The sequence below is a fragment of the Aplidium turbinatum genome, chromosome 13 (assembly GCF_918807975.1).
Source record: "Aplidium turbinatum chromosome 13, kaAplTurb1.1, whole genome shotgun sequence".
NCBI classification, from domain to species: domain Eukaryota; kingdom Metazoa; phylum Chordata; class Ascidiacea; order Aplousobranchia; family Polyclinidae; genus Aplidium; species Aplidium turbinatum.
The window spans coordinates 21,390,590-21,413,118 of NC_137484.1; the positions used below are offsets into that span (position 1 = coordinate 21,390,590).

Below are 22,529 nucleotides of genomic sequence, written 5' to 3' on the forward strand. Positions count from 1 at the left end.
AAAGCTGGCAACTTCTGCTAGCTGGGTTATGGTTCAAGGAAATTACCTCTCTAAAAAAATGGTAAAACTGTGGAAGCTACAACAAGTGTGTTGTGTCAATTTATTGAAATCTTATTAACTTTTTCCAATGTAAATAATTCGTTAAACAAAGTACCGGTATTGCATTAAACAAAGCTCCAAAATTCAGAACAACACCTTTGTTATATTGTTTTTTATTGTATCAATAAACAAAAGAAACAAGATAGTGTAGTTTCAATCATATTTTATTGACAAATCATACAAAACAATCACAGAATAGAATCTAATTTAATACGTTTTTGAAGTCGAAAAGTGTTTGGTGATTGATCCTTTAGGACTTTTGAATATTTCAAAATTTCTTGTAGTTGGTGTTGGTCTTCTGGAGTTGGCAAGGGTTACGCTTCATGATAAACCTTCACATTCACTTTACCATCGATAATATAAGAGAGATAGGCAGCTGGCGCGTAAACTTTCCCACTGGTAAAATTCAAATCAATTTGTTGAGGTAGGAGCTCCTCTTTCACACGCTGGATGTGTTGGCTATGAGGATAAGAATTTGAATCTTCTTCTTTGCTCCAGTATAAAATTTGTAAGATGTTTTTCGTGGAGGGAAAAGCAAAAAACGGTTGTTTCACAATTAGCTTTTTCGCGACTTTGCAAAGTTGTTCAGGATGAAACGCTTTTCTTCCGACGCGAACAGATAATGAAGCTCGTCTTAAGTGAGGATTAAATCCAATTTCATGCTTCACATTGAAAGTCCTGGCGATGTCAACAACTTTTGCTGTAGCACGTTTAAGTTTTGATTCTTTAGCTAAGCCTTGTTCAGCCTTATAGAATGGTCTTATAATCATACGGTTGTGGCACATAGAATGGTGAGATTTGTTTCTCCATGTTTTCCAAACTATCACATAAAAACTTCCTGGTTCAAATCAACCGTTACTTGCCCTCTCAAATCGGTATTCCTCATACAATCAAAGCTTCCTTCTTCTTTTTGCAACTTCCTGGTTCAAATCAACCGTTATTGCCCGCTGAAATCGGCAGAAAAATGTGCTCACAATGCACCGGAAGTTCAAATGTCCAATGTGTGAGGACTTCAAAAATATGCTCGTTCAAATCAGCAGAAAAATGTGCTCACAATCTAGCCGAACTACACTTTGTCACTTCCTGGTTCAAATCAACCGCCCGCTCAAATCAACAGAAAAATGTGCTCACAATATTGTCCTATTGCAGGTTATTACTTTGGGTTATTACATAAAAGGGTTGAGACATACTTTTAAGACTACTATCATGCTTTCCAACGATAGGAAAATTGTTAAAATCCGAGCAGAAATGAGAAAGCTGGAGGCACTATAAGCAGAAATGAGAAAGTTGGAGGCACTATTCACTACAAATATTTAAAAATCAATAGCCATTCCGCTTTTACTTCTATTCCGCGTTTTTGCACCCTTCCTAAAAGTACTTGCGTTTGTTTGCATGACGTCACTAATTTTCATGACGTCACTGACCAAGGCGGCCGATGCTAAACCAGCACCGAGACGCGTCAGGCCCATAAAAAGCACTACAGTCTATCACTGAATTAAGTGCTTAATTTCAATTCGAGCTAAACAACAACTTTTCACTGTTCAGGTCTCCTATTCTTATAAAATTCCGCTAACTTACTGCGATTAGGTAGGCCATGGCCACCTGGAGATGCGGCCTGATTTGTCACATTTTGCAGATTTTGATTACAGCTACTGCTGGTGCTTCACTGACATTTTTTGAGATGTTTTTACTTTTTGTGGTTTCCTAATGACATAAAACTTTTTTGTTGCTTCGGGGAAGCAGTAGCAAATGAGAAAAAGTAAGTTAAAAAACGCAAAATCAGACTGTTATTGAAAATTAACAGTCTGACTAAAATCTTCGAAATCAAATTTTCTTTGTTTTTCAACATGTGAAGATGTTAAAACCTATTGTGTCATCTGGGGAAAAGAATAAAGAAAGCGTAAAAATATAATTTTTAGAAAAATTTATTTAAACGTTCGCCCAAAGTTAGAAAAACCTGGAAATTTCTGCTAAATGTGACAAATCAGGCCGTATCTTTAGGTGGCCATGGGTAGGCCTACATCATCTATAAAGTATGGAGAAAGCCATCGCGCGTTTGTGGCTGTTATGACGACTTCCGCTAACAGCGCTACATATTCGCGCTTTTCAAACAAAACGCGGGGAGCAACTTTTAAGAATTTAATCGTATTTCCGCAAGCGATCGTTGCACTTTACTTATTTTTTTTACTTGCGGAAGGTGTTTTTCACTTATTGGCAACTACCGGTACTTTATTCCACATCAAATTTTAAAATCGACCTGCCCTCTTGTTGGTGCTCACACCTTGCTTAATTTTTTGTAAGCGTCTTTGTTTTCTCAATGAAAGGGCAACTCTATTTTGTTTTTCTTAATTCAGTGCGATGTTAGATGCCGTACTGGCGACTGTGACTTGTTTTTTTAATATTTTGACTATCGGTGTGAAAATCTATTTGTAATCCCAGTTGGCTGTTTGGTAGAAACCTACAGAAAGTTGGTGATAGTGTGAAGTCTGCCGGAACGGGATAGCGAGACTTATTAGACAAGCTCCCTGAAAGTAGAAAATGTCCTTTGACAGCCTTGAGGGCTGCTTCAGTTGGAATTGAAAATACTTTGGTTCACAAAATTGTTAGTTGAAAACTTTCGTTTACTGTAGCCTATAGTTTAGAAACAAAACATCAAAATTCGATCCTGCAAAACTCGACTTGAGCTGTAGCATGATATCTTGGAGCAGGAGTAAATTGGAGTCGCAGACTTCGTGCTCGGAGTTCAGTAGAAGTCAAGAAAAGATGACTACTCACACCTTTGATAACTACAGATTGGGGTCAAAAAGCAAACGCAGATGAAGGAGGCCATTGACCACATCTTTATTAAAGAACCATATACAGTAGGCTATAATCACTCAGTTTGTTACACAAGGAAATTTTTTTGTTCATCTCTACACAATAGGCCTACATCACAAAATGTCTAACACTTGGAATAACCTTTTCCTTTTTCATCGATCCAAATTAATTTTCGATTGTTACAAAGTACTTGATCGATTCCAACAATCCGCAATATATTTGGATTGGAGTGACACACATAAGGTTTGTCCATACAACGCTGAATGAATCCATCTTCATCGACAATGACATTCGCATCGTTTTTAACTTGAAAATCACTTGCAATTTGCCATCCTCTTGACTTTATCGAGACATAGACTATCCCGTCGCTACCAGACACTTCGAAGTATTGATAGTCGCCTGATTTTATTGGAGTGTAACCCGCATTTGCTTGGTGTTGGTAGCTTTTCCTGGCGCTATAGTTTCCGTGAGCCTCTGGAACAGAGTAATAGATTTGAAGACTAAATAAGATTAATGAATTTAAGAATAGATTTTAATAATAGATTTTTATAGATTTTAACCGACTCGGAGGATTAGTGATTAGTGCGTACGCCTCTAAATCAGTAGGCATGGGTTCGATACCCTGTTGGGTCATACCAAAGATTTTTTAAAAATAGTACTGAATCTAATTCCTGCTTGGCAGGGCCGGATTAAGGGTTTATGGAGCCCTGGGCTGAGCTGAAAGTGGGGGCCCTTATCAAGTGACATTTTTCGCTAACAAGATTATCGATCAATGACGCGAAAAGCATTTCTCAGCAGCTGGGGGCTCCGCCTCCAAACCCCGAGTTGTGTGTATTGTGTAGTTGGTACTGTGCTTTTGCTGCGATTGGGATCGAAAAAAGCGATTAAACAGGAACTTTATTTTTAGAACAACAAAATGACATAATTCGTTTAATGCTGACTTTATTAGAGGGGCGCAAAGTCTCAAACTTACCCGAGCGACGTCACTATTCTCTAGGTACGCTGTTCTCTTATTCTCTAGCCACTGTTCTCTAGTTGTTTTTTTGAAAGCAAAACCAATCATTTTATAGCAGATCAACAAACGTATCCGTTTGTGAGATAGGCTATCACTGTTCAAAGTGAACTCGATCCTTTCTCTTCATTCTCTTTCGACTTTGCTCTATCGAGATTGAACATCATCAGAAGCCAATTCTTCAAACGCAAAAAGGTCTCGCTGTATCCTTTGTTTAATGCACTGACTGCATCATATCTAGTTGACCATCTTGTATCAGATAATGTCTTTAAAACAGGCAAACCATCTCGGAATTTTAGATGGACTTGCCAACGATGAGTAGACGAGACGAGCCATGAATAAAGGCTTTGCAACAATTCAAAAAGCTCAGCGGCAGAACGGCATGTTTCTACAGCACATTTACCGATTAAATCAAGTGAATGCGCTGTGCATTTGTGCAAGGCAGATAATGAGCTACACCAGTGGTTCCCAACTCATGGGTCGCGACCCAAAGTTGGGTCGCCTGATAATTTTTTTGGGTCGCTTGTTTTTCAGGCGTATTGTATCTTGGGCGAAAAAAATAACAATAAAAAAAATTTAAAACGTGATGAGATCGATCACAAAACTGGAAAGTATAAACATAAGTCATGAAGCGTTTCATGTCGAGACATCGGAAAGCTTTGTAGCATGATCGTAGTGCAAGAAGTTTTAACAATTTTCGCTTTTATTATTGTTATTATTATTATTAAATGTAAACCCAACAAAAATTTCAGTCTCAAACATAAATTAACTTGACAAAGTTACGGGAGATATATTGTAACGTGCACTATACGTCACGAACGCTATGTCGGAAAAACTATGACAAAGTTTTCCACACGTTGGATCACGCATAGTCTGGTGTGGTAAAACGCATCAAAGACAAAGCCCCAAGTGCTGTATGGACTTATTGCTTTCTCCACAAAGAGGCCATTGCTACAAAAAAGCTGTCTCAAGAGCTGCACGAAGTGTTGAATGATGTGAAGTGTGTAAATTTCATCAAAACAAGTCCACTAAAGCGGCATTTGCTTTCGTCTTTGTGGATTCTGATTATTATCAAGCATTGCTGTTGCACACAGAAGTACGATAGTTGTCACGAGGTCGTGTCCTGAAGCGAGTTTTTAATTTGCGAGAGGATATTGTTATCTTCCTGAGGCAACAGAACTGTGTGAGATTAGCCGAGAAGTTTTTGCAAGAAGATTTCAACGCAAAAGTTGCTTACCTTGCCGATATATTTGACTCTCTGAATTATCTAAATTTATATAGGCCTATGCAAGGCAACGGTTTTACGGTGATTGTTCGCGCCGCAAAAGTTTCTGCTTAACACAAAAAACTCATATTCTGGAAAAGTTATGTTACCAGAGATGAGTACGATATATTTCCTCAGCTAACGCAATATATCTGTTGCAATGAAGTTGATATTAAGCAACGATAATTAGACACCTAGCACAGTTTGCCAAAAAGTTTGTCAAAACAGTTTGCCAAACAGTTTGCAAACCAGTTTGCCAAAAAGTTTGCCAAAAAGTTTGTTTGAATCTCTAATACTTAATCACCAAAATGATTGGATAACTGATCCATTTGTTGGAAAAAATCTGCCTCAACTTTCCATCCATGTTGCAAAACAGTTTATGGACATAACGACAGAAGTAGCAAACCGTATTTCTTTTGCGTCCTTCAAAGACAAATACCCCAAAGATTCTGCAAACATCCACTTTTGGGCTTCCATGTACAAAGTGTATCCCACAGTTTCACAATTAGGGATTCAAAAACAAATTCCATTTGCAACAACTTGGCTTTGTGAATTGGATTTAGCGCCATGTGTGTATTGAAAACTGAACGGCGAAACTGGCTGGAAGTTAAAGCCGACATGCGGCTATGCCTAAGCAAAATAACGCCTCGATTTCAAAAACTCACTGACAGCAAGCCAGCACAGCTATCTCATGAGTGATTTGATAAACATATTATTTTCGGAAAAAGTTACTGCTTTTGTAGTGCAGTTTGTTTGCAACACAATCTTGTATGGCTTTTAAAATATTACGACAATTTGCTTGGGTCGCAAGATTTTAGCGAAGTGAATTTTTTTTTAAATGGGTCGCCTTAAAAACGAGTTGGGAACCACTGAGCTACACTACACTTCTCGCACAGAAGAGCTTGAAGACCGTTATACTTGCCATTCATATTGACAACATTATCATAACTTTGACCCGTAATCCGTACCATTTCCGGATATGAAAGTAGCAAATAAATATGTTTTTTGTTAAAAAATGAATGGCTGGGGCTGGGCAGGGGTGCTGCAGCACCGCAGCACATATGGGCGAGCCGCCCCTGCTTGTTTGAGATACGAATTAAAGCAGCAATATCTAGCTGTGCAACTAAAAAAATTAATAGATTTTTTTTCTTTGAGGTGGAGGCCCCCAAAGGTGGGGGCCCTGGGCTTCAGCCCAGTCCGCCCCCCCCCCTAGTCCGGCACTGTGCTTAATGCTTATACTCTTTGTTCTTGGAATTTTCTTTTTGTCACTGACTCGTAAATGACAAAAAATAAAATCAAAAGATATGAAGCTGTTAAGATTAAAAGATTATCTTAAATATGTGTCACGATTTCTTTCTATCTCTTACCAGGAAAAAGACTTGGAAAGGTTCAATGATGTAGTTTAATGGGTTATAACCTAAAAGCAGTCAATTAAATGTCGAATGGTTCTACTAGTGAAATAATAATCTAACTTCTTGAAGGACTTTAACGAACGGCTTCTCAAATAACTCTAATTTCGAACACAATTTATATCAGCACCAATCCTCATCTACTTGTATTCGATTTCTTCAACTCTCAATCAACAATAATTTCTGCACCAACTACCAATCCACAACTCATAACACAACTCTCATAATGAACTCGTCATAATACAACTTCCATAATCACATAATCAACTCAATAATAATCATTACGCAAACTACACCACTATTTATAGAAAGTTGTTTCGGTCTAGTAACATCGAGAAGGTTACGTAATGTTGCATCACACGAACTCATCGTTCGGTCACGTTGCACTGAGCGGCGTAAACAAGCAAGTTTAAAGAAGACTCTAGATCTGCACGTAGCAATTGAATGACCTAGAATACACGTTACATAATACAGATTTCGTAATCAGAGGTTACCTCAGGATAATGACCGATGATAACCTATAGCATAAGAATTTTACAATCAAAACAGCACGCTCGATCGAGATACAAGCAGCCCGTCGCAAGACCTTGCACATTGATTGTGACAATATGCTTTTTTGGTGCGTATGTTGAAGCGTGGAAATGTGTTAAAGTTTTATTTATTTTTTCTCTTGTATATTAAATAGCAGAATCGTTAATTCCGTAGGGTGGCAATTGACTAGTAGACCGTATAGTCATCTCGTTGTCTCCCTTCCGGTATGGGAACTTGTGTAAATTTTGCATTGTGTATATTACTTGCATATTTCAAAAATGTAATATGTTCCTGTTACTGACAAATAGTCCATTGATTGGTTTGGTGGCAGTGCTTAAATTTACTTTCGTCGACGTATCTTTTAAATTTACATCGCATGCACGTTTTAAACTTATGTGGTTTTGCCTCCGTTTTCTTTTGTTGGTTTTGTTCCCGTAAACTATTAGTAACTTTATCATTGCTGTTGTTTTCCGATAAAGAAAAAATAAGTTGAATTGAATTGATTGATTGAATTAATCAAATAGCCTCCTGTCTCCATCCAATTTGTTACATCATAGGACTGCTTGGCACTGAGCAATGGAATGGGTTCGGATAATAATGTACTCAGTTACGCCTCTATACGGCTGCATTGACACTGTCTGCTTTGTAAAGCGCTGAGGAGCAACGAATTCTGCGTTGGATACAGTGTTATATAGAACAAGTATTATTATTATTAAAAAATATTTTTTATTAAAATATTTTAAGTTATGCAAAACTAAAGACAGAAGTTTTATGATTTTGATGTTTTTTCTTGTCAATTGACTCGGAAATATAACGACATTCACCAATATAATTTACGAGGGTAGGCTGCAGGCTTTGCATCTATTAGGACAGTGGTTCTCAAACTTTTTTTTATTGCGACACCTCTGGAAAAGTTTTCTGGACTTGCGACGCACCAGCAAATAAAAGTTAATGAGGAAACTTATTATTAAAGTTTTGTTTGTTGATACAACAACAAAAAGCATTGCATATTATTTAATGTGACATGTGGGCTTGTTTGTTTTTACATAGTTCATTAAATCTTGGGAGAATTTTTTAAATTGCCACCCGCATGTTTCTTTCAGTGTTTACTGGTGATCGAAATTTGCTTTTTATCACCGCCAAGGTAGAAAATCCTGCTTCACATAAATATGACGTGACAAATGGGATAATAATTCGTAGTGCTTTCTTCACCAAAGCTGGATAATTGCCATTCATTGAAATCCAGAAATTTGCCGGATTTCCTGAATTAAACATCCTTTTCAGGGAATTGTCACAAGAAATATCAATGTAGGCTTCTTTTTCTTGTGCAGTAAAAGACAGTGGAGTAGGTTGGACGAAAGGATCACGAATCCATTCGTAGTTTGATAAATTTTTCGGGAAGTATTTTGCAAATTTCGACTCGAGCTTGAACAAATGTTGCCCAAATATGCTTCACAAATTTGAAGGCAGCGTCATACTTTTCTTTTCAAGCAAATTGGACAAGAAAGTGAAGTATCGAGAGCTTCCAGACAGGTTTTCTATATCTTCCTTCCACAGTAGCAGCTTTTTAACGAATGCTGTAATTTTATCTGAAATATCATTTTTATTCGGCCCTTGCATAAAAATGTTCAGTTTGGCGAAGATATCACACAAGCAAAGTAAGCCAATTTCAATAAAAAAATGTTCTGAGCTAAACAATCTGCAAGTGGATAATTTTCTTGCTGCAAAAAAGCCTGAAGTTCATCCACCAATTCGTAGAAGCGTTCAAAGAATTTGCTAAGCGAAAGCCACCAGGATAAAAATTAGCAGAGCAAACTCCGATGCGCTGCATTTATTTCTTCACAAAGTTTTTTGAAAACTCTTGACTTCAGAGGGCGTGTTTTAATGAAGTTAACAACTTTGATGACAACTGAAACTGCAAATCAAAGGCTTATTTTCATCTTTATAAGATAAACTGAATTCAGCTACGAAACGAAACTCTTCTGCAACGCCCTTGGAAAATTGAAACGACGCACCAGGGCGTTGCGACGCACAGTTTGAGAACTACTGTATTAGGACAAGCCATCCCTGTCAACAAGAACAACTAAGATTCACCTGCATTAGCTGAAGCGTTGGCACCTGCTATTCCAACATCAAGACCATATTTAATTCCGCCGCCTTTGCTATGTTTGTTTGAAGTTTGATTTTCTTTGACATCATCTACACGTGCTTCAATGTCATATTTGTACGCATTAGCAATATAAGTTCTTGGATGATATGACATTGTTGCTATAGTATAGATTAAAAAGTTTTATAATGAAAATCTGCGAACATCAACAATAAGTTTTTCAATGCGGAAGTAAAGGCTATGTGTTTTAATTGAAGGCCTGATTAAAACGTATGCACAAGCTACTCATTTTGGGCGAAACGGGGTTAAGTTTGAAGATCCATTTCATGATTTGTTTGCTATCCTAACCTTCTCCTCCCAACAGTTTCTAATTAGAAGTTAAAGCGACCAAAGTAGGCTATATCATTCTTAAAATAGATTTTTACTTTTCTTTTCACATGACCTCGAATCTACGCATCATGTAGACATCACTGAACAAATAACTTAGAAATTGTCGCAAAAGTTGATGACTACTTTCCAGAGGATTCACGTCCTAATAATTTAAAGATTTGACTCTTTTTTTTGTTAATTTTGCCACAGATGATAAGGCTTGCCAGTAGAACTTGAAAGTAAACTTATTGAACTTTTTAGTCTGTAACAGAAGTTTTACCTTTACTACTGGCATTCAACCGAGGTCAGTTCTGGGTCCACTTCTATTTTAACATCTATATCCACGACCTGCAAAGCAATATATACAATATATGCATATGCTAATGGTTTGTCAATTCTCTACTGCGCATTGTGGGGAAAAAAAGTAAAAGATGCCCTGAAGCAGTAGCCTACACAAACACACTCTCAGTCTATCTCCAAAAATGCCGACTGAAATTCAACGAAACAAAAACTGTTGCAGCAGATTTCTATTTGCACAACCAGGAAGCTGATCATGAACTGAATGTTAACCGTACTTGTTACTGGCGTAGACCTTATGGTATCGCCCTCTGCTAATTCAGCAATTTCACATAGAAGCAGTGACGCTAGAAACCTGAGATTTCTTGACCCAGTAAACATTGATTGTTGGGGCAACATTGGCAAGAAGTTGGCCGCAACATTGGCAAGATGCAGACGCCAACGTTGGCAAGATGTTTTATGCACCATTTGGATGCATCTGGCCAGCGTTGGCGTCTGCATCTTGCCGCCGTTGGCTTCTGCATCTTGCCAACATTGGATTATGCATCTTGCCAACGCTGACTTCTGCATCTTGCCAACGTTGGCTTCTGCATCTTGCCAACATTGGCAAAATGTTTTATGCACCATTTGGATGCATCTGGCCAGCGTTGGCGTCTGCATCTTGCCAACGCTGGCTTCTGCATCTTGCCAACGTTGGCTTCTGCATCTTGCCAACATTGGCTTCTGCATCTTGCCAACGTTGGCAAAATGTTTTATGCACCATTTGGATGCATCTGACCAGCGTTGGCGTCTGCATCTTGCCACCGTTGGCGTCTGCATTTAGCCAACGTCGACTTCTGCATCTAGCCAACGTTGGCTTCTGTATCTTGCCAACGTTGGCAAAATGTTTTATGCACCATTTTGCTTCATCTTGCCAACGTTGGCATCTGTGTCTGTTGTACACCATTTTGCTTCATCTGGCGCCTAAATTCTGGTTGACTTTTATGCATCATGATGCTACTTCTGACCTATTGACTATTGTGATGCCCGCGCTTTGACCAAGGTTGGACATGCAAAGCAAGCTGGTGCATAAAACATCTGAACAGCATTGGCATCTACATTTGCCAAACGTCTCTGTACCTAAACCTCGCTCATCACCAAAAGTTTATTGTTGAACCTAGCTAATCCTTGGGCGAAAGAACAGCAGCAACACGGATTTATAAGCAACACTACTCCCTTTGTGACAAAGCAAAGTAACAGCCGAGCTTCGTATATTTTCACATTTATTAGAAACAAGCCACATCAAATCGTATTGATAGATGGAGATTCATTGCACATCAGCAGCTTGTGTATCTTTATCATTCTGAATTCCTGCAAATGAAACAAAAATATTTAATTCAAGAGGGCTGTTTGGCAACAGTGTAGGATTTTGATCAGTTGTCGTCCAGGATAATACGAAGTTAATTGACAATCTAGTTCATCTAGTTCATCAAAGTTCATCAAAGTTCATCTAGTACATCTAGTTCATCAAAGGCCGCATCGGCTATGATACTGTTGATGATGATGAATTGACAATCTGCAATATCAATGTAATATCCCTCTCTCCAACGTGCGTGACAAAAACTTATCATTCGATTCTGCGCCACGCAGAGCAATAATCAAGTTCCAATACATTCTAATTGTGTGTACAGTAGTTATTCAACAACTAAAGCAACACATTCGCTGTTGTCTTTCAAACATATAACAAGCTCACCAAAAGTTAGTTTTTGCCCTTTTCGGCCACCAATTGCCTGTCTTTCCAATTTCGAAATCACTCTGAAACTCTTCATCAATTTGCTGCACGGCAGCAGCTTTGTCGTGCGCCATCACCATGTCTAATCATGAAAGTAAAAAAAGAAGTGTTAAATCAGTATATAAATGCCGACATAGCCTACTAACCACCATGTTCGTTGTTCACATCAATGCGAGTACACCACTAAAACATTTTCATACATTACTCAATACTCTTCACAATTACATCATACATTAATCAAAAGAGCAAAATGGCATAGTTATGACATAATCATTTAGTCGTAGTAAAAACATTTATCCGTACTCACCAAGAACAACTTTTTTCAGATTCTTTTTTAAACAATCAAACGAGTGCTTAGACTTCACGATGTTTTTTTCTTTTCTTTCTTTGTTCTCGACATGACTTGAACTGTGTTGTGTTAGATAATAATAGTTGACATAAGTTCACTGATACAATCGCTTGCATTTTTGCCAACAACTTGACTTAAATTTGCGACCTGCAAAATGTAAATCGAATGTAATGACAGGGGTTTCATCCATCATATTAAAAAACTTCAGCACTTGTTACAGACATTTTCGACTGTTACAAATGACAACCAACGTTTAAAGTTTATTTTGGGATTCCAGTCGTCTGTTGTGTTGCGTATGTAGGTCGCAGTGTAGGCTACTGTAGTCTATATGTTGTCGCAATGGGCGCAAAATAAAACATATTATTATTATTATTATTCAGCTGACTGCAATGAAAGCTACATTTGCAAATACTCCACAACCATCACAAACCTATCCACACGACATAAAAATACGAACACATTCAAGCAGTCAGGCAAACACCGCCGGAGCAGCAAAATCAAAGATTGAGTAAAACCCTACACATGTTGTGGGGCATCACAAGCTCTGCTACTTTGCTGATATGTTCTTAGCACTCATCTAAGAGCACTGGCACTAAATTTGTCACGAGAATATTTCATATGAAAGTTTTCCATTGGTCATTGAGTTTTATAACTTTCTTTAAATTGAGTAAACGTAGCCTAGTGACAAAAACGACTTTACACAATTATTTCAGGTTCAATGAATAAAAGACATTCACTTACCAGGTTTTCATAAACATTGTAGTAAGTCATTCCTATAGTTTCATTTTGATTATTTCTAAAACTCCTTTCGGCCGTAATATCTCAATTGAATTCGATTTTTTTATATTTTCGATGCAAGAAGCGAAAATTCCTCTTAGCGCTGTTCACATAAACATTGTGCTTTCGGCTCTCCACGTAATTGTGTATTGCGCACAACCGCCATGCTTGAACAGTCGAAGTGAATCGAGTGACGTCATAATCCCTTTAGCAAAGGATTAAGTCATGGCCTTTGTCTTCCTTCATAAAAAAAAACAAGTTCTTCTTCTAAATTGCGTCTCCTCACGTTGATATAACACATGGCCGCATTCTAAAGCTTTGTTGCCTATTTCACTTCAACGCGTCATATTGCCCAGTCAAAGTTTAAGTAGTGACGTCATAATGGAGTTTTCACAACAATTATTGTGCCTGCAGTATTGTTCTATGCAACGCGGGAGAAGAAAAAACGATTTGCCGGATCGTTGAAAGTAAAAGTAGCGATCGTTTTGTGAAATCTCGCTTCAAGAAATTGAGGAGAGATTTCGACGCAACATGACTGCTCCTGACAAAATATTAAAACACATTATAGTATTGTTAAACGTGAAAGTTAATAAAGCTGTTGTTGACTCCAGGAAAAAAAATGAAGACCTGGCAACTTGAATTTGCAACCACGTTTTTATTTTTATTATTTGTTAGCTATTGCTAACAATATATTGGTGGCGCCAAAGCGTAAACTTCCTGGAAGTGCCCTCTGAATCACAAGACATCTCTTGCACTAAATTATCTGAAGCAATTGAATATGAACAAACGATTTATATCATAATGTTGTTGGTGCCAGAATATGCTGGAGAAACTATGTTTTTCCACTAAACCACATGAAAGAGTCATTTAGGCTATTGGTATTTTTAAATTATAAAACAAGTGCTGAAATGAAGTGCTAACACATCAAGCATATAATAACCAACCTTACAATTGTTTATTTTGTGGAAACGTGTAGGCTAATGGAAACTTTAAACTGTTTCGGCATCAAGCACGTTATCACGCTCGCGTTTTGTTGCTCCTACCATTTTCAAGATCTCTGCTTCGTTTGACATAAACCAACTAAAACGCTGGTCCTAAATATTCATGGTACCGGTAAGTTATATTTGTACGGTATCATAAAAAGAATAACAGCATTGATAGCCTATTATTACAATCAAAGCAAAATGATGGTATACATTTGCTTAATTTGAAAGAAAACACCAAAATTGTTATGAATTGGCACAACGTTGGCAATGCTTCTGACCGAGGTTGGCCAATCACACAACAGTGTTTTGCAGCAATACCACATGAAAAAGGTTTGTGTTAGTATTTTTCAAGTTTAAAACAAATAAACCTGAAATAAAATCTTTAAGACCATTTTGAACGCTTAATAAGAAGTATTGAAATTGTTGGCATATTGTTGGCAATGTTAGACGAAATTGCCGACCTTGTGCCCTCACATCCAGCATATAGCCAACGTTGCAATTGTTTATTTTGTAGAAACGTGTAGGCTAATGGAAACTTTAAACTGTTTCGGTATCAAGCACGTTATCGCGTTCGCGTTTTGTTGCTCCTACCTTTTTCTAGACCTCTGCTCAGTTTGGCATATACAAACTGAAATGAAACTACTTTGTTGGCAAAGCATTGGCTACTCTTCTGACCAACGCTGGTCTTAAATATTCATAATATAGCCTACTTGTACGGTATCAGAAAATAATAACAGCATTGATCGCCTATTATTAAAATTTAAAATTGTAGCAAAATGATGGCATACATTTGCTTAATTTGAAAGAAAACACTGAAATTGTTATGAATTGGCACAACGTTGGCAATGCTTCTGACCGATGTTAGCCAATCACACAACTGTGGTTTGCAGCAATACCACGTGAAAAGAGGTTTGTGTTAGTATTTTTCAAGTTTAAAACAAATAAACCTGAAATAAAATCTTTGAGACCTTTTTGAACGCTTAATAAGAAGTATTGAAATTGTTGGCAATGTTGGACGAAATTGCCGACCTTGTGCCCTCACATCCAGCATATAGCCAACGTTGCAATTGCTTATTTTGTGGAAACGTGTAGGCTAATGGAAACTGTAAAACTGTTTCGGTCAAGCACGTTATCTCGTTCGCGTTTTGTTGCTCCTACCTTTTTCTTGACCTCTGCTCAGTTTGGCATAAACAAACTGAAATGAAACTATACTTTGTTGGCAAAGCATTGGCTACTCTTCTGACCAACGCTGGTCTTAAATATTCATAATATACTTGTACGGTATCAGAAAATAATAACAGCATTGATAGCCTATTATTAAAATTTAAAATTGTAGCAAAATGATGGCATACATTTGCATAATTTGAAAGAAAACACTGAAATTGTTATGAATTGGCACAACGTTGGCAATGCTTCTGACCGATGTTAGCCAATCACACAACTGTGTTTTGAAGCAATACCACGTGAAAAGAGGTTTGTGTTAGTATTTTTCAAGTTTGAAACAAATAAACCTGAAATAAAATCTTCGAGACCTTTTTGAACGCTTAATAAGAAGTATTGAAATTGTTGGCATATTGTTGGCAATGTTGGACAAAATTGCCGACCTTGTGCCCTCACATCCAGCATATAGCCAACGTTGCAATTGTTTATTTTGTGGAAACGTGTAGGCTAATGGAAACTTTAAACTGTTTCGGTCAAGCACGTTATCTGTTTCGCGTTTTGTTGCTCCTACCTTTTTCTAGATCTCTGCTCAGTTTGGCATAAACAAACTGAAATGAAACTACTTTGTTGGCAAAGCATTGGCTACTCTTCTGACCAACGCTGGTCTTAAATATTCATAATATACTTGTACGGTATCAGAAAATAATAACAGCATTGATCGCCTATTATTAAAATTTAAAATTGTAGCAAAATGATGGCATACATTTGCTTAATTTGAAAGAAAACGCCAAATTGTTATGAATTGGCACAACGTTGGCAATGCTTCTGACCGATGTTAGCCAATCACACAACTGTGTTTTGAAGCAATACCACGTGAAAAGAGGTTTGTGTTAGTATTTTTCAAGTTTGAAACAAATAAACCTGAAATAAAATCTTCGAGACCTTTTTGAACGCTTAATAAGAAGTATTGAAATTGTTGGCATATTGTTGGCAATGTTGGACAAAATTGCCGACCTTGTGCCCTCACATCCAGCATATAGCCAACGTTGCAATTGTTTATTTTGTGGAAACGTGTAGGCTAATGGAAACTTTAAACTGTTTCGGTCAAGCACGTTATCTGTTTCGCGTTTTGTTGCTCCTACCTTTTTCTAGATCTCTGCTCAGTTTGGCATAAACAAACTGAAATGAAACTACTTTGTTGGCAAAGCATTGGCTACTCTTCTGACCAACGCTGGTCTTAAATATTCATAATATACTTCTACGGTATCAGAAAATAATAACAGCATTGATCGCCTATTATTAAAATTTAAAATTGTAGCAAAATGATGGCATACATTTGCTTAATTTGAAAGAAAACGCCAAAATTGTTATGAATTGGCACAACGTTGGCAATGCTTCTGACCGATGTTAACCAATCACACAACTGTGTTTTGAAGCAATACCACATGAAAAGAGGTTTGTGTTAGTATTTTTCAAGATTAAAACAAATAAACCTGAAATAAAATCTTTGAGACCTTTTTCAACGCTCAATAAGAAGTATTGAAATTGTTGGCGTATTGTTGGCAATGTTGGCAAAATGTTGGACGAAATTGCCGACCTTGTGCCAACATACCCAGCATATAGCCAATGCTGGCCCAGCAATCAATGTTTGCTGGGGAGTTGTTACGAAACAAAAACTGTTGCAGCAGATTTCTATTTGCACAACCAGGAAGCTGATCATGAACTGAATGTTAACCGTACTTGTTGCTGGCGTAGACCTTATGGTCTCGCCCTCTGCTAATTCAGCAATTTCACATAGAAGCAGTGACGCTAGAAACCTGAGATTTCTTGACTTTTACTTTTTTTCCTTGCCCCAACTTTTAATCCCGATTATGTTGGTATCGGATAATTGTGAAGTTCACAATAAACCTTTTGTCACAGCCAGTTATGAAACGCAAGAAATTTGCTGAAATTCAATAGCTTGGTTGACAGTTTACTATTAGCGTGAGGTTTCATTTTGTGTTTGTCACTGATAATGATTGAGTTTATTTCCTTAGCTTGCGGAATATGCTTTCAGCCATGCAAGTCAATGAAGAGGTTACGTTGATTTAACATCTACTAATGTCAAATTTAGGCCTAAGATGAGATTTTTGACTAAAGAATTTCGCTATCGCCTATCCAAGTCGAAAATAATTGCTACAGGGTTATGTACAATTATTCGACATTACTTGACGTGGAATCGACGTAAATATGGACACCAACCCATTAGTTACTTTCACATATGGCATTTTACGTCAGGCGTTCACGCTGCATGGGGAGAGACCGCGCTTCGAATGAGTCATTCTTTACTGGTAGACAATAATTAGGAAAGTAATTTGTTATTCGCGCAAATTGCTTTGTAGTGCAAAAAGTGCATGGAATACTGTTTGCACAGAAAGGTAAAAACAAAATTGATAAAATTCTGTGTTCAATGCAAGAAGACTTTCAAAATGAAATGTCAACTGAAAAATTTGACCAAGAAATGGCGAAAATAGGTCAAAAACCAGGTCTTTATCACCTTTTCTACCTAAAATACACAATCACGAATATATTTTGCGAAATAAATTGATTGAAGTGATAGATGAGGCTTTTGACCAACGGCATACTTTTTCCCATTGTTATTTGATATAAGCCGACGGAGTAATTAGCAATAAGAGAGACGTAGACCTGATGGTCTCGGCCAGTGACTCTTGCCGCCAAAAGGAAGCAGTAACAGATACGGTTAAAATCAAAAAAAATTACTGCCTTTTCTCAACTTATGGTTATTGTTATAATCTACTGAGGCAATGACAAGTAGGAGCCACTTCTTTAGCTTAACCAAGTATTATATTTCTTTTCTTTACGCAAAACCGGCACTTATATTTTCATGAAGGAAAAACGGCCTAGAGAAAAGATTTGGCCATCCCACTCTCGTTAGTGGCAGTGCCGAAAACTGAAAAAATAAGAATCGTATCTTCTCAGTCTTCGACATTCAGTTAAAGACAACTACCTGATTTAATATTTACTTTTCACAAGAGCTGGAGAACTGTAAACAGATGAAATAACTTGATGATAAAACCCTTTTCTCGACCTTTGCTATGTTGACGTGTATTGTTTTGAAATGATGGTCAGAAATAAAAACAACTGAACTGAACTGAACTGAACTGAACCTAGCCACGATATGGAGCATTTAACACTATGCAGTAAAGTGAAAACAAACTATAAAGATGAACGTTTTCAGCCATGCACATGTTAGCCATTATCCGCCCCGATAGCTCAGTTGGTTAGCGCGTGACTTCGTGAACGAAAAAGCTTCAAGATCAAGCAGCGCTGGTTTGATTCTCGGCGTGTGCGCTTGAGCAACGCATTTCAGGACTGCTCTTCATTCAGTGGCACATAATGAATGGAATAATTCCCCGGCAACAACACTTCGACAATCGGAAAATTTCACTCTGCCAATCTCGGTAACCGGCCCTGCGTCAAGAGTCTCTACAAGTATGCGAAACTACCAGGAATAACCTATTAAGGCTTTGTCAGTCCGAGAATAAAGATTCAAAACCAACCAAACATTATCAAGCAAGGAAGTTTCACATCTACACATATATACATAGAAAATACATAACTAATCTACACACAATGAATTGAAAAAAGAAGTGCACAAGAAGGAACTGGCAAAGTAGAGGAGATAAGGCATATCACATAACGGTTAATTATTGTACACGTCGTGTCCTTTGTTAGTTGACCTGTCTCCCAGCGAACAAAAATTACCATTTTTACACCGTTTCAGCATCTGGCGACGTTAAAAAGATGTAAAGCTGGCAACTTCTGCTAGCTGGGTTATGGTTCAAGGAAATTACCTCTCTAAAAAAATGGTAAAACTGTGGAAGCTACAACAAGTGTGTTGTGTCAATTTATTGAAATCTTATTAACTTTTTCCAATGTAAATAATTCGTTAAACAAAGCACCGGTATTGCAGTTTGACACACACGTAGTTTATTGTAGTAGACAACACACGGAATCTTCGTTTCACATTTTACTCGAATTTAATGCATATGTGACTTGTGACAAAAAATATCGAATATAAAATTCCCTTCAGTAGGAAATCAACGTTTTGATAGACTGCAGTTATAATGTATTTCTATTTTATATAGCGCTAATCATATGGGTTGTTCACACTGTTTTAAAAAGCATAGTGCACCCGTGCAACCCAGCAAGGCTACATTATTACATTGAATCTATTTCTTTTCTGATTGCTGAACGAAATTAAGATGAAGGAAATTTTCTTGTTCATTCCCACACAATACATCACAAAATGTCTAACGCCTGGAATGATCTCTTCCTTCTTCATCGATCCAAATCTGTCCGTATTTAGTGCGCTGAATGTATCCATCTTTATCCACAATGACACTCAAATCATTTTTAATCGGAAAATCACTGGCAATTTGCCTTCCTCTTGACTTTATCGAGACATAGACTATCCCGTCTCTACTAGATGCTTCAAAGTATTGATATCTGCCTGATTGTATTGGAGTGTAACCCGCACTTGCTTGGTGTTGATAACTTTTTCCGGCGCTATGGCTTCCGTGAACCTCTGGAACAAAGTAATACATTTTAAGAAACATTTTTTATTAAAATATTTTAAGTTATGCAGAACTAAAGACAAAAAGTTAATGATTTTGATATTTTTTCTTGTTTATTGACCCGAAGATATAACGACATTCACCAATATAATTTACGAGGATAGGCTGCAGGATAGGACAAGCCGCCCCTGTCTACAAAAACAACTAAGATTCACCTGCTTCAGCTGAAAAGTTGACTCCTTGCATTCCAAAACCAAGGCCATGTTTACTTCCGCCGCCTTTGCTATGTTTGTTTGACGTCTGATTTTCTTTGACATCATCTACACGTGCTTCAATGTCATATTTGTAGGCATTTGCAATATGAGTTCGTGGATAATATGGCATTGTTGCAATGGATTAAAAACTTTTATAATGAAAATCTGCGAAAATCAACACTAAGTTCTTTGGTACCCGGACATTTTGCCGAAAGGACATTTTTCCGAAACTCATTTTGCCGAAAGGACTAATTGCCGAAATTATACAAGCGTACTATATGTATTATCATAACCTAATAACGCATAAATATCATTCACAACTGAAAACATAACTGATAACTAACTGAAAATGGCAGATGCGATACGGAAATATTGAGACGAATAAAAATAGCAAGAAACAACTTCGTAAAAATGAAAAAGACATTAACAACACGCAAAATTAACATCAACACTCAAAAACGAATTGCAAAATGCTGTATATGGACTACGCTACTTTACAATGCAGAAACATGGATACTGTCATCACAGATGGTTAAACGACTTCAGGCATTTGAAATGTGGATTTATAGAAGAATGCTTAAAATTTCATGGAAGGATAAAATCACAAACAAAGATGTACTATCCAGAATACAAACCAACATGGAAGTACTACAAACAATTAAATCAAGAAAATTGAAATATTTTGGCCACATGATTCGCAATAATTCTATTCAAAGACAACTACTAGAAGGAAAAATGAACGGCAAACGAAATAGGGGCAGACCACCAAGAATTTGGACTAATGATATTGAAGACTGGTCAGGACTTAACTACAAACCTGCAGTAGAAAAATCTTACAACAGAGGAACTTGGCGTCTCATTGCCTCCAACCCTCGACAAGAGGAAGAAACTTAATGATGATGATGATCATTCACAAACAATTAGTCCTTTCGGCAATTTGTCCTTTCGGCAAAATGAGTTTCGGCAAAATGTCCTTTCGGCAAAATGTCCTTTCGGCAAAATGTCCGCGCACAAAGTTTGTCAATGCGGATGTAGAGGGTATGTGTTTCAATTGAAGGACTGATTAAAAAGTATAGGCTACACAAGCTACTCATTTTGGGCGAAATTGGGTTGAGTTTGTAGTCATCCCGCGCACGAAGTTTGTCAATGCGGATGTAGAGGGTATGTGTTTCAATTGAAGGACTGATTAAAAAGTATAGGCTACACAAGCTACTCATTTTGGGCGAAATTGGGTTGAGTTTGTAGTCATCCATTTCATGATTTGTTTGCTATCTTAAACTTCCCCTGCCAACAGTTTTTTATTGGAAGTTGGACCGACAGAAGTAGGCTATATTCGTAAAATAGAATTCTCTTTTTTTTCATGACGTCGAATCTACACATCTTAGACATCACTGAACAAATAATATAGAAATTGTCAGAAAAGTTGATGACTACTTTCCAGAGGATTCACGTCCTAATAATTTGAAGATTTGACTCTTTTTTTTTGTTAATTTTGCAGCAGATGATAAGGCTTGCCAGTAGAACTTGAAAGTAAACTTATTGAACTTTTAGTCTGTAACAGAAGTTTTACCTTTACACCTTTACCACTGGCATTCAACCGAGGTCAGTTCTGGGTCCACTTCTATTTTAACATCTATATCCACGACCTGCAAAGCAATATATGCAATATATGCATATGCTAATGGTTTGTCAATTCTCTACTGCGCATTGTGGGGAGAAAAAGTAAAAGATGCCCTGAAGCAGTAGCCTACACAAAAACACTCTCAGTCTATCTCCAAAAATGCCGACTGAAATTCAACGAAACAAAAACTGTTGCAGCAGATTTCTATTTGCACAACCAGGAAGCTGATCATGAACTGAATGTTAACCGTACTTGTTACTGGCGTAGACCTTATGGTATCGCCCTCTGCTAATTCAGCAATTTCACATAGAAGCAGTGACGCTAGAAACCTGAGATTTCTTGAGTTGTTACGAAACAAAAACTGTTGCAGCAGATTTCTATTTGCACAACCAGGAAGCTGATCATGAACTGAATGTTAACCGTACTTGTTGCTGGCGTAGACCTTATGGTCTCTCCCTCTGCTAATTCAGCAATTTCACATAGAAGCAGTGACGCTAGAAACCTGAGATTTCTTGACTTTTACTTTTTTCCTTGCCCCAACTTTTAATCTCGATTATGTTGGTATCGGATTATTGTGAAGTTCACAATAAACCTTTTGTCACAGCCAGTTATGAAACGCAAGAAATTTGCTGAAATTCAATAGCTTGATTGACAGTTTACTATTAGCGTGAGGTTTCATTTTGTGTTTGTCACTGATAATGATTGAGTTTACTTCCTTAGCTTGCGGAATATGCTTTCAGCCATGCAAGTCAATGAAGAGGTTACGTTGATTTAACATCTACTAATGTCAAATTTAGGCCTAAGATGAGATTTTTGACTAAAGAATTTCGCTATCGCCTATCCAAGTCGAAAATAATTGCTACAGGGTTATGTACAATTATTCGACATTACTTGACGTGGAATCGACGTAAATATGGACACCAACCCATTAGTTACTTTCACATATGGCATTTTACGTCAGGCGTTCACGCTGCATGGGGAGAGACCGCGCTTCGAATGAGTCATTCTTTACTGGTAGACAATAATTAGGAAAGTAATTTGTTATTCGCGCAAATTGCTTTGTAGTGCAAAAAGTGCATGGAATACTGTTTGCACAGAAAGGTAAAAACAAAATTGATAAAATTCTGT

At 37.4% G+C, this 22,529-nt stretch overlaps 1 protein-coding gene and 1 long non-coding RNA gene across 3 annotated transcripts; both read right to left on the reverse strand.

The window, feature by feature from the left end:
* Nucleotides 1–11,651: 11,651 nt before the first annotated feature.
* Nucleotides 11,652–13,030, reverse strand: LOC145781967 (uncharacterized). The gene is made up of 3 exons (XR_014290806.1): nt 12,767–13,030; nt 11,984–12,172; nt 11,652–11,758 (listed from the first exon to the last, which is right to left on the reverse strand). It is a non-coding gene; the product is annotated as an uncharacterized LOC145781967 (long non-coding RNA).
* A 5,799-nt stretch (nt 13,031–18,829) lies between these two features.
* Nucleotides 18,830–21,843, reverse strand: LOC145781964 (uncharacterized). 2 transcript variants are annotated; one of them, XM_082593679.1, is made up of 4 exons: nt 21,827–21,843; nt 21,351–21,426; nt 19,742–19,945; nt 18,830–19,537 (listed from the first exon to the last, which is right to left on the reverse strand). In XM_082593679.1, the coding sequence occupies exons 3-4, from the start codon at nt 19,908–19,910 to the stop codon at nt 19,263–19,265; spliced, it is 444 nt and encodes a 147-aa protein (XP_082449805.1). In that variant the 5' UTR covers nt 19,911–19,945; nt 21,351–21,426; nt 21,827–21,843; the 3' UTR covers nt 18,830–19,262. The 2 variants fall into 2 exon arrangements, with proteins under 2 accessions (XP_082449805.1, XP_082449804.1); XM_082593678.1 differs by lacking the exon at nt 21,827–21,843 and having other exon boundaries at nt 21,351–21,468.
* Nucleotides 21,844–22,529: the final 686 nt, after the last annotated feature.